The sequence below is a fragment of the Rhinopithecus bieti genome, unplaced genomic scaffold (genome assembly GCF_001698545.2).
Source record: "Rhinopithecus bieti isolate Rb0 unplaced genomic scaffold, ASM169854v2 scaffold_14225, whole genome shotgun sequence".
NCBI lineage: Eukaryota > Metazoa > Chordata > Mammalia > Primates > Cercopithecidae > Rhinopithecus > Rhinopithecus bieti.
Genome location: NW_016807704.1, coordinates 381,518 through 394,263, shown reverse-complemented (window position 1 = coordinate 394,263; position 12,746 = coordinate 381,518). Strand labels below are relative to the sequence as shown.

The 12,746-nt window shown below is 38.8% G+C and overlaps 1 protein-coding gene across 2 annotated transcripts in view; it reads left to right on the top strand.

Annotated features, from left to right (window-relative positions):
* Positions 1 to 12,746, top strand: part of RGS22 (regulator of G protein signaling 22) — a 140,390-nt gene that overhangs the window by 14,998 nt on the left and 112,646 nt on the right. The window contains exons 5-7 of one of the 2 annotated variants that reach the window (XM_017883365.1): positions 109 to 742; positions 2,212 to 2,373; positions 12,078 to 12,252. In XM_017883365.1, coding sequence (XP_017738854.1) covers positions 109 to 742; positions 2,212 to 2,373; positions 12,078 to 12,252 — 971 coding nt within the window. The remainder of the gene's footprint in view (positions 1 to 108; positions 743 to 2,211; positions 2,374 to 12,077; positions 12,253 to 12,746) is intronic. The other variant, XM_017883366.1, reaches the window with a different exon arrangement.

The window sequence follows — 12,746 nt, the reverse complement described above, 5'->3', positions numbered from 1 at the left end:
ACTATCTATGATAAACCCGTTTGATGTTCTGGCTCTATAGCATCTATTTAATAATAAGAAAGGTTTGTATTCATATCTAATCTAATAGCCTTTTATGACTTAATACAGAGAATTTTATCTTTGATGATGGAGTTCACCCTAGGACAAAAAAGGACCCATTTAAAACCACCAAACTGATTTCTGAATTTGAAGAAGAAGAAGGAGAAGAAGAAGAAGACGAGGTGTCTGTATCTCTACAAGACACTCCTTCTCAAGCTCTTCTGAGAGTATACCTTGAAAAGAAACAGGATGTTGGTGAAAGCCTGACAATGCATTTCTCAACATGTGAAGAATTTTTAAGCTCCTATGTATACTTTATTTTGAGAGGAGCAATTCAGCAAATTGTTGGAAAGCCAGTTGGAGAAACCCCAGACTATATAAACTTCAACAATATAACAAAAGTGTCGTTTGATGATTGTTTTGAGTCTATTCGTGGCAAGAATTTTTTAAGTGAATTAGTTCAAACTACAAAGGAGAGGTCAGAAGAGATAGAACAAACAAGTTTAAGTTCAAAGAATGAGAGCGCTGGACCAGAGAGCAGGGCCGACTGGTGTATTTCTCATAGGACTTATGACATTGGCAATAGAAAGGAGTTTGAAAGATTTAAGAAATTTATAAAAGGTACATTGGGAGAGAGATATTGGTGGCTATGGATGGATATTGAGAGGTTAAAAGTTCTTAAGGACCATGGAAGACATCAAAGGTAATTCTATTTTTTTTATTTTCAATAGTTTTAAAACAAATTATGAATATTAATTTGGGTTATTTAGCACAGGGAGAAAGCCCAAAGTAAATTTTTAAAAATGTAATTTTTTACTCTTGGAGGAATGAATAATAATAAAACTTATTTTATTATAATAGTAATATTGATCACACTAGTTTTCTGATTTCATAGTTTTCAGATACTAATGATAACAGTTATTGGGGTTTGCATAATGTTTCTGCCCATACATTCTAGAACTACTTTCAAATTAATTATTCTATTTTCATTTTTATAACATTAAAGTGATATATAATTTTTATAGAATAAAATAATTTATCAGTTATATACCACACTAGCATAAAATAGACACCTACTCTCCCTAGTAACCTGCTTGGTTAACAAATTCCATAATCTTTGGTTAGATGCCAGGTAGCTGGGTATCTGGATGAGTCTCTCTGCTAGAAAACTTCTTGGAGGTCTGATGGGGCTCAGGTCTTTGTTTGGTCAGCTCTATATGTTTTAGATTACTGTAAGTTGAAGAAAAGAGAACCCTGTTTTAGGAAAGTCTTTAACTTGTCTTTAGTCTCCTGATCTGCTCTGAAGCAGATCAACTATAGTAGATTGCAATTTCCTTTAAGGGTTTGACTGAGTATGTACTAGTCACTGGGTTATTCCACTTATTTTAATGACGTTCAGATCACAAAGCTCATTGTTGTATATAGCTATAAGAGCAGAGGTCACTAAATGGTTGATTATGAAGCATGACCTGATTGATCATTACCACTTTTGAACATATGTCAGGGTAGTTACATGCAAGTAGCCTACATAGGTTTTTCAGGATCAGCACTGTAGTTCCCACTGTTGCTGTAACAAATCACCACAAACTTAGTGACTTAAAGCAACAGAGTTTTATTTATTCTCAGACAGTTCTGGAAGTCAGAAGGTTCTAGGGGTAAACAAATTCCTTATTTTTTCCATCTAATGAAGGCCTTGGTTCATGGGCTTTTTCTCCATCTTCAAAGCTAGCAGCACAGCATCTTCTTTCTGACCTCTGCTCTATCCTCACATTTTTCTCTGTGATGTTGACCTTCTTGTCTCTCTCTTAGAAGGATCTTTGTGATTACCATGGGACAATCTAGGTAATACAGGAGATCTCTTTAAAGTCTTTAACTTAAGCACATCTGCAGAGTTTCCTTTGACATGTAAGGTAACTTAGTCACAAGTTCTAGAGATTAGAACATAGACATCTTTGCAAGGTCATTTATTCAGCTTGTCACAAATACCCTTCCCATTTCCATAACTGTGAGAAGTATTTTTACCTCCACAAAAATTTTGGGTACCTCTGACACTCATTGTTGGTTTTGAGATAGTTCATTACTTGTCTGAAACATTTCAGAAGTGAAAACATTTTGGTAGTTGAATATTCTACCAATGTGTGTGTGTATATGTGGAAACGTGTTTTTTTTCAGACATCTTGAGAAGATGAAAAAATGCTATCTAGTGAGCAATGGAGATTACTACCTTTCTGCAGAAATCTTATCAAAATTTAAACTGTTAGATGGATCACAGTGGAATGAAGAGCATTTAAGAAATATTCAGCCTGAAGTTTTAAAACCTTTACTTCTGTATTGGTAAGAAAACATGAATCAGTTACTTTTACTTTTCTTAGGCCAGTTGTGAGTTACACCTTTTTTTCTTATGGATATATGACTTATGGAAACCTAAAATGACAAGACTATTATATCTTTGGCATTCTTTAAGTTACTTGTCCTTTAGATAATTTGGATGTTTGGATGACTTTAAATCCATAATAAGGTAGAACAGTACTTAAGTTGCCTTTTAACTTTGGTGATCATATTCTTTTTTTTTTTCAACAGAATTTGCATTTTATTTATTTATTTACTTTTAACTTCTATTTTAAGTACAGGGCTCCATGTGTAGGTTTATTACATAGGTAAACTTGTGTCATTAGGGGTTTGTTGTAGGATTATTTCATCATCCAGGTGTTAAGCCTTATATCCCTTAGTTATTTTTCCTGATCCTCTTCCTCCTTTCTATCCTCCACCCTCTGATAGGCCTCAGTGCGTGTTGTTCCCCTCTGTGTATCCATGTGTTCTCATCATTTAGTTCCTACTTATAAGTGGGAATGTGATGTATTTGGTTATCTGTTCCTGTGTTAGTTAGCTGAGGAGAATGGCCTCCAGTTGCATCCATATCCCTGCAAAGGACGTGAACTTGTTCTTTCTTATGGCTGCATAGTATTCCATGGTATATATGTACCACATTTTCTTTATCCAGTCTATCACTGATGGGCAATTAGGTTGATTCCATATCTTCACTATTGTGAATAGTGCTGCAATGAACATACACGTGCATGTGTCTCTATAACAGCATGATTTATATTCCTTTGGGTATATACCAAGTAATGGGATTGCTGTATCAAATGGTATTTCTATTGTTAGGTCTTTGAGGAATTGCCACACCGTCTTCCACAGTGATCAAATTAATTTACACTCCCACCAACAGTGTATAAGCCTTCCTTTGTCCCCACAACCTCACCAGCCTCTGTTATTTTTTTTTTGACTTTTTACTAATAGCCATTCTGACTGGCTTGAGATGGTATCTCAGTGTGGTTTTGATCAGTGGTGTTGAACTTCTTTTCATATGATTGTTGGCCACATGTATGTCTTCTTTTGAAAGTGTTCATGTCCTTTACCTACTTTTTAATGGTTTTGTGTGTGTGTGTGTGTGTGAATTTAAGTTCCTTATAAATGCTGGATATTAGATCTTCGTTTGATGCATAGTTTGCAAAAATTTTCTCCCATTCCATAGGTTGTCTGTTTACTTTGTTGATAGTTTTCTTTGCTGTGCAGAAGCTCTTTAGTTTAGATAAATCCCATTTGTCAATTTTTGCTTTGGTTGCAGTTGCTTTTGGCATCTTTGTCATGATATCTTTGCCTGTGCCTGTTTCCTGAATGGTATTGCCTTGGTTATCTTCCATGGTTTTTATAGTTTTGAGTTTTACATTTAAGTCTTTAATCCATCTAGAGTTAATTTTTGTGTATGGCATAAGGAAGGGGTCCGGTTTCAGTCTTCTGCATATGGCTAGCCAGTTATCCTAGCTCCATTTATTGAATAGGGAATTCTTTCCCCATTGCTTGTTTTTGTCAGGTTTTTCAAAGATCAGATAGTTGTAGGTGTGTGGTCTTATTCCTGCATTCTCTATTGTTCCATTGGTCTATGTATCTGTTATTGTACCAGTACCATGCTGTTGTGGTTACCATAGACCTGTAGTATAGCTTGAAGTTGGGTAGTGTGATGGCTCCAGCTTTGCTCTTTTTGCTTAGGATTGCCTTGGCTATTTAGGCTCTTTTTGGTTCCATATGAATTTTAAAGTACTTTTGTTTAGTTCTGTGAAGAATCTCAATGGTAGTCTAATAAGAATTGCATTGAATCTATAAATTGCTTTGGGCAGTATAGCCATTTTAATTATATTGATTCTTCTTATTCATGAGTATGGAATGTTTTTCCATTTGTTTGTGTCGCCTCCGATTTCTTTGAGCAATGTTTTGTAGTTCTCCTTGTAGAAAATTTTCACCTCCCTACTTAGTTATATTCCTAGGTATTCCTAGCTATATTGCTATATTCCTAGGTATGCTTTTTGTGGCAGTTGTGAATAGGGGTATGTTCCTGATTTGGCTGTCAGCTTGGAACACATTCTTCTACACCTGACATTTTGATGATTGGTATTTCATAAAATTTGTGTGTGTGTGTGTGTGTGTGTGTGTATACATGTAGCTAGAGTTGCTATTATCATCTTAATAAGCTTTTTTTGAGTATTACTATAGGCTAAGTGCTATGCTAAGAATACAAGGGTGAAACATGATCAAATCCTTGTGGTCATAGTATGATGGGAAGAATATACATATGATATTAGTAAAACTAAAGAAAGTGTGATAAATGCACAGGATATAGAGGGGAGGTAATGTTTTACCTGGGAACTTGAGGGACTTGAAGCAAGGGAAAGAGAATGGGCATAGTGGAAAAAAATATATACCATTTGAAGATCAATGAATTGTACCATGTGACTGTGATCGATCTGATTGTGTCACTTATCTGCACTAGACTTTTTATTTTAAGATAACTGTAGACTTACAGTCAAAGAAGGCTGAGCATGATGGCTTGTGCCTGTAATCTCAGCACTTTGGGAGACTGAGGCAGGAGGATTGCTTAAGGCCAGGAATTTGAGACCATCCTGGGCAATGTAGTATGCCCTCTATTTTATTAAAACCATTTTTTAAAATAAAGAAAAATAAAAAAATAATAATACAAACAGATACTGTGTATCTTCCATATATTTTCCCCCAGTGGTAACATCTTGCATAACTATAGTACAATATCACAATGAGGACATTGACTTTGATACAATTTCTTTGTTATTTTTCTCTCTGGAAGATCTGTCCAATGCTGAAAGTGGGGGGTTGAAGTCTCCAGCTATTACTGCATTGGGGCCTATCTCTCTTTTTCATTCTAATAATATTTCCTTTTTATATCAGAGTGCTGCAGTATTTGGTACATATATATTTAAAATTGTTATATCCTCTTACTGAATTGACCCCTTTATCATTATATAGTAATCTTCTTTGTCTCTTCTTACAGTTTTTGTCTTGAAATCTGTTTTGTCTGATATAAATATAGCTACTCCTGCTTTTATTTTTTTTTTTTTGTTTCCATTGACATGGAACATGTTTTTCCATCCCTTTATTTTTAGTTTGTATGTGTCTTTGTAGGTGAAGTGTGTTTTTTGTAGGCACCATATCAGTGGGCCTCGTTTTTTCATCCATTCAGCCACTGTGTCTTTTGATTGGAGAGTTTAGCCCATTTACATCAATGTCATTATTGATAAGTAAGGAATTCTGCCATTTTGTTGTTTTCTGGTTGTTTTGTGGTGTTTTATTCTTTCTTTCCTTCCTTTCTGTCTCCCTTTAGTGAATGTGATTTTCTCTGTCAATATGATTTAGTTTCTTGCTTTTTATTTCTTGTGTATCCATTGTATGTTTTTTGGTTTGAGATTACCATGAGGCTGGCAAATACTATCTTATAACCCATTATTTTAACCTGATAAGAACTTAACATTGCATAAACATACGTAGCAAAAAGAAAACTAATAAAAATTCTATGCTTTAACTTTGTCCCCCTACTTTTAAATGTTTTGTTGTTTCTGTTTATATCTTATTGTACTGTCTATGTCTTGAAAAGTTGTTGTAGTTCTTAATTTTGATTGGTTCATTGTTTAGTCTTTCTACTTAGGATAAAAGTAGTTTATGCATCACTGTTACAGTGTTATAATATTCTGTGTTTTTCTGTTTATTTACTATTACCTGTGTGTTTTATACCTTCAGGTGATTACTTATTGCTTATTAACGTTCTTTTCTTTCTGATTGAAATACTCTCTTTAGCATTCTTGTAGGACAGGACTTGTGTTGATGAAATCCCTCAGCTTTTGTTTGTCTGGGAAAGTCTTTATTTCTCCTTCATATTTGAAGGATATTTTTGTTGGATATACTATGCTAGGGTAAAAGGATTTTCCTTCAGCACTTTAAATATTAGGTTGGTGCAAATGTTATTGTGGTTTTGCCATTATTTTAATATGTCATGCCACTCTCTCCTGACCTGTAACGTTTCTTTTGAAAAGTCACCTGCTGGATGTATTAGAACTCCATTGTATATTGTTTATTTTTCTTTCTGCTTTTGGGTTCCTTTCTTTATCTTTGACCTTTGGGAGTTTGAGTATTAAATGCCTTGAGGTAGTCGTCTTTGGGTTAAATCTGCTTGGTGTTCTATAGCCTTCTTACATTTGGATATTGATATCTTTCTCTAGGTTTGAGAAGTTCTCTGTTATTATCCCTTTGAATAAACTTTCTACCCTTATGTCTTTTCTACCTCCTCTTTAAGGCCAATAACTCTTAGATTTGCCCTTTTGAGGCTGTTAAGGCATGCTTTATTGTTGCTTTTTTTTTTTTTTTTTTTTTTTTGTCTCCTCTGGCTATGTATTTTCAAATAACCTGTCTTCAAGCTCACTGATTATTTCTTCTTAATCAATTATACTGTTAAGACTCTGATGCATTCTTCAGAATCCCAATTGCATTTTTGAGCTCCAGAATTGCTGCTTGATTCTGTTTAACAATTTTAATCTCTTTGTTAAATTTATCTGATAGAATCTTGAATTTCTTCTCTGTGTTATCTTGAATTTCTTTGAATTTTCTTAACACAGCTATTTGGAATCTTCTGTCTGAAAGGTCACATATCTCTGTTTTTCCAGAATTGGTCCCTGTTGCCTTATTTCATTCATTTGGTGAGGTTGTTTTTTCCTGAATGATGTTGAGCTAGCGGATGTTCTTCAGTGTCTGGGCATTGAAGAGTTAGTCCATTCTCTTGTTACTAATAAAGACATGCCTGAGACTCAGTAATATGTAAAGGAAAGAGGTTTATTGGACTCACAGATCCACATAACTGGGGAGGCCTCACAATCATGGCGGAAGACAAAGGAAGAGCAAAGGGGTGTCTTACGTGGCTGCAGGCAAGAGAGCTTGTGCAGGGGAACTCCTATTTATAAAAATCAGATATCATGAGACTTATTCACTACCACAAGACCAGCATGGGAAAGACCCACCCCCATGATTCCATTACCTCCCACTGGGTTCCTCCCATGACACATAGGAATTATTACAATTCAAGGTGAGATTTGGGTGGGGAAACAAAGCCAAATCATATAATTCTGCCCCTGGCCATCCCAAATCTAATGTTCCTTTCACATTTCAAAACACAATCATGCCTTCCTAACAGTCCCCAAAGTCTTAACTCATTTTGCATTAACTCAAAAGTCCACAGTCCAAAGTCTCATCTGAGACAAGGCAAGTCCCTTCTGCCTATGAGCCTGTAAAATCAAAAGCAAGTCAGTTACTTCCTAGATACAATGGGGGTACAGGATTGGTGTAAATACACCCATTCTAACTGGGAGAAATTGGCCAAAACGAAAGGGCTACAGACCCCATGCAAGTCCAAAATCCAGCAGGACAGCCAAATCTTAAAGCTCTGAGATGATCTTCTTTGATTCTATGTCTCACGTTCAGGTCATGCTGACGTGAGAGGTGGGTTCCCATGGTCTTGGGCAGCTCTGCCTCTGTGGCTTTGCGGTGTACAGCCTCCCTCCCGCTGCCTTCATGGTCTGGCATTGAGCGTCTGCATCTTTTCCAGGCACACAGTGCAAGCTGTTGGTGGATCTACCATTCTGGGGTCTGGAGGATGGTGGCCTTCTTCTCACAGCTCCACTAGGCAGTGCCCCAGTGGGGACTCTGTGTGGGGGCTCCAACACCACATTTCCCTTCCACACTGCTCTAGCAGAGGTTCTCCATGAGGGCCCCGCCCCTACAGCAAAATTCTGTCTGGACATCCAGCCATTTCCATACATACTCTGAAATCTAGGCAGAGTTTCCCAAACCTCAATTCTTGACCTCTGGGCACCTGCAGGTTCAACACCATTTGGAAGCTGCCAAGGCTTCAGAGGGACTTGCACCCTCTGAAGCCATGGCCCAAGCTGTGCCTTGACCCCTTTTAGCCACACTGGAGCAGCTGGAACACAGGGCATGAAGTCTCTAGGCTGCACAAAGCAGAGGCCCTGGGTCCCAGCCCACAGAAACATTTTTTTTCCCCTAGGCCTCCAGGCCTATGGTGGGAGGGGCTGCTGTGAAGGTATCTGACATGCCCTGGAGACATTTTCCCCATTGTCTTGATGATTAACATTTGGCTTATCATTACTTATGCAAATTTCTGCAGCCAGCTTGAATTTCTCCCCAGAAAATGGGTTTTCTTTTCTATTGCATCGACAGGCTGTAAATTTTCGAAACTTCTATGCTGTGCTTCCCCTTGAATGCTTCGCTGCTTAGAAATTTTTTTCTCTGGATACCCTAAATCATCTCTCTCAAGTTCAAAGTTCCACAGGTCTCTGGGGCAGGGGCAAAATGCCACCAGTCTCTTTGCTAAAACATAGCAAGAGTCACTTTTGCTCCATTTCCCAACAAATTCCTCATCTCCATCTGAGACCACCTCAACCTGGACTTTATTGTCCATATCACTATCACCATTTTGGTCAATGCCATTCAACAAGTCTCTAGGAAGTTCCAAACTTTGCTACATCTTCTTGTCTTCTTCTGAGCCCTCCAAATTGTTCCAACCTCTGCCTGTTACACAGTTCCAAAGTTGCTTCCACATTTTCAGTATCTTTACAGCAGACCCCACTCTACTGGTACCAGTTTACTGTATTAGTTCATTCTCATGCTGCTAATAAAGACATACCCGAGACTGGGTAATATATAAAGCAAAAAGGTTTAATGGACTCATGGTTCCACATGGCTGGGGAGGCCTCACAATCATGGTAGAAAACAAAGGAAGAGCAAAGGGATATCTTACTTGGCAGCAGGCAAAACAATTTGTGCAGGGGAACTCCCATTTATAAAACCGTCAGATCTTGTGAGACTTATTCACTATCAGGAGAACAGCACAGGAAAGACCTGCCCCCATGATTCAGTTACCTCCCATCAGATCCCTCCAATGATATGTGGGAATTATTATAATTCAGGGTGAGATTTGGGTAGGGACACAGAGGCAAACCGTATCAGGTAGATATTGTAGTCTTCACTACCTGGGCTTGTTTGTACCCATCCTTCTTGGGAAGGCTTTCCAGATATTTGAAAGGACTTGGATATTGTGATATAAGCTGTATCTGCTTTAGGGGGCACACTAAGCTTAGTAATGCTGTTGTTCTTGCAAACTCATAGAGGTACCTCCTGGATGGTCTCGGACAATATCCGGGAGAATCCTCTGGACCCCAAGTGGAGACTCTTGTTCTCTTCCCTTACTTTCTCCCAAGCAGAATCTCTCTCTCTGTTCTGAGCCACCTAAAGCTGGGAGTGGAGTGTGGCAACCACCACTGTGACTGTGCTGGGTCAGATCTGAAGCTCGCATAGCACTGGGTCTTGCCCAAGCCCTACTGTAACCACTCCCTGGTTACTGTGTATGTTTGCTCAAAGCCCTGGGTTCTACAATTAGCAGGTGGCAAAGCCAGCCAGGCTTGTGTCCTTCCCTTCAGGGTGGCAAGTTCCCGCAGGCCCTAGGTGGGTCCAGAGTTGCCATCCAGGAGTCAGGGACTAGAGTCAAGCACCTTAGAAATCTACCTGGTGTACTATTGTACTGTGGCTGAGCTGACACTCAAAGCATAACTTGTAGTGCTTCCCACTGTTCCCTCCCCTTTCCAAAGGTGGAGGAGCCTTACCCCACAGCCACCATCACCATGGGCCGTGAGGAGTTCTGCCAGCCATCCCATGTATGATTTATTTGATAAAAGTCTACAGATATGCCCCCTTACTGGTTGACATGCAAATATGTAATTTTGAATATTTCCAAGTCTGCAAGTAAAGGTTCCGAAATATAGTATAGAATGACCACAGAGATCTATACAGAATGCCTTCTGATCCTACACTAATTATGGACATTGGATTCTCTTTCACTTCCAATCTGTGTTCATATCGGGAGAGATATCCATCTTCTTCCTATTTTACTTTATTTTAAAATTTTGAAATTTTTTTAGAGACAGAGTTTTACTTTGTCAGTCAGGCAGGAGTGCAGTGGCATGGTCATGGCTCATTGCAGCCTAGAACTCCTGAGCTCAAGTGATCCTCTTACCTCAGCTTCCCAAGTAGATAGGACTTACAGGAACATGCCACCATGCTCAGCTAATTTAAAAATTTTTTCTGTAGAGACAAGCTTGGCATGTTGCCTAGGCTGGTCTTGAACTCCTGGCCTCAAGCAATCCTCCCACCGTGGCTTCCCCAAATACTGTGATTATAGGTATGAGCCATCATGCATAGTCATTCTTCCTATTTTAAAGGGAAGTAATTTTCTACCAGGCCTTGAAATATGGAATAAGAATTAGTTTTTGGGCTGTGGCATTAAGGGGAAGACCTGGTCCAAGAAGCAATTACCAGCAGGCTCTTACAGCTGGAGTTAACCCTATATCCAATAAAGTGTTAGCCCACATACTGAATACCATGATATCTATCCAATTAAGTGTGGCCTTAATATTGTGCCAGACACTGTTTTCCGTAAGTTTCTGGCAGTAATGTTGGTCTTTGATTTATATAAATTATTATAAAATTAATTCTTACCTTCAAATTTAAAGCTTGAAAATAAATAATATGCATTATAACCTACTTTAGTAGCATACTTAAGCATTATAAAAATGTTTATAGGCCGGGCACGGTGGCTCACGCCTGTAATCCCAGCACTTTGGGAGGCCAAGGCGGGCAGATCACAAGGTCTGCAGGTCAAGACCATCCTGGCTAACACGGTGAAACCCTGTCTCTACCAAAAATACAAAAATTAGCCAGGCATGGTGGCAAGTGTCTGTAGTCCCAGCTACTTGGGAGGCTGAGGCAGCAGAATCGCTTGAACCCAGGAGGCAGAGGTTGCAGTGAGCTGACATCACACCACTGCATTCCAGCCTGGGCGACAGAGCAAGACTCTGTCAAAAAAAAAAAAAAAAAAAAAAGTTTATATGTTTTAAATGTTAATTTTATTCTACCAATTTTATTATAGATAAATGCCAAAGTGCCTAAAATTATCCCAAGTACATTTCTTATTTATTTTACTAGAAACTGTAAGGTGTTTTAAAATTCCTTTATGGATAGACAGATTTCTNATAGACAGATTTCTTTCCCTCCCTTCCTCCCTCTCTCCCTTCTTTCCTTCCTTCCTTCCTTCCTTCCTTCCTTCCTTCCTTCCTTCCTTCCTCCCTCCCTCCCTCCCTCCCTCCCTCCCTTCCTCCCTTCCTTCCTTTCTTTTTTGGAGTTTCGCTCTTGTTGCCCAGGCTGGAGTGCAATGGCACAATCTTGGCTCACCACAACCTCCGCCTTCTGGGTTCAAACAATTCTCCTGCCTCACCCTTCCGAGTAGCTGGGGTTATAGGCACCATGCCCAGCGAATTTTTTTTATTTTTAGTTTTCTTATCAAGCAGCTAATAATTTGAACATAATTTTACTTATGGTGTTTTCCCAATGTATATTGCCTTTTTATGTGAGTGAATGGAATTGCAGGCAGCTGACATATCATAGAAAAATATTTTTTCAAGGCTAGGCAGTAGAGAAAGAAGTAGAAGTTATTAGAAAAGGAGTATGGCAAGACTGTTAATTGTGAGCACAGCTATTACGTATTTTGTAGGCTTTTCATTTTTGAGGCTTATTGTTTAGTTCAATCTTACATTTATTTTTCCAACAAACAGGGCACCAAGATTCTGTGTTACTCATTCACCCTCAACAAAATACGCTAGTGCTGAACTGAAATTCTGGCACCTCCGTCAAGCAAAACCAAGGAAGGATATTGACCCTTTTCCACAAATGGCAACGCTCTTGCCATTAAGACCCAAATCTTGCATTCCACAGATACCTGAGATCCAGGTAGGGTGTACATTCATGCCTTGATCTCTACTAAGTTTGTAGTAAAATATGTATGCTTGAGTGTTTGTGCACTGATAATTTTCATCATAAGCTTTGTTTTGATTGTTGCTAATGTACAAGCTGCAACATTTAGGAAATAAGAAAACCTACAATCTGTTCTTTACCAAGCAGCCAAAGTGAGCCTTTAAAAATATATAATCATGGCCGGGCACGGTGGCTCACGCCTGTAATACCAGCACTTTGGGAGGCTGAGGCAGGCGGATCACGAGGTCAGGAGATCCAGACCATCCTGGCTAACATGGTGAAACCCCATCTCTACTAAAAATACAAAAAATTAGCTGGGCATGGTGGCAGGTGTCTGCAGTCCCAGCTACTTGGGAGGCTGAGGCAGGAGAATGGCATGAACCCAGGAGGCGGAGCTTGCAGTGAGCTGAGATCACGCCACTGCTCCAGCCTGAGGAACAGAGCGAGACTCCATCTCAAACTAAAAAAAA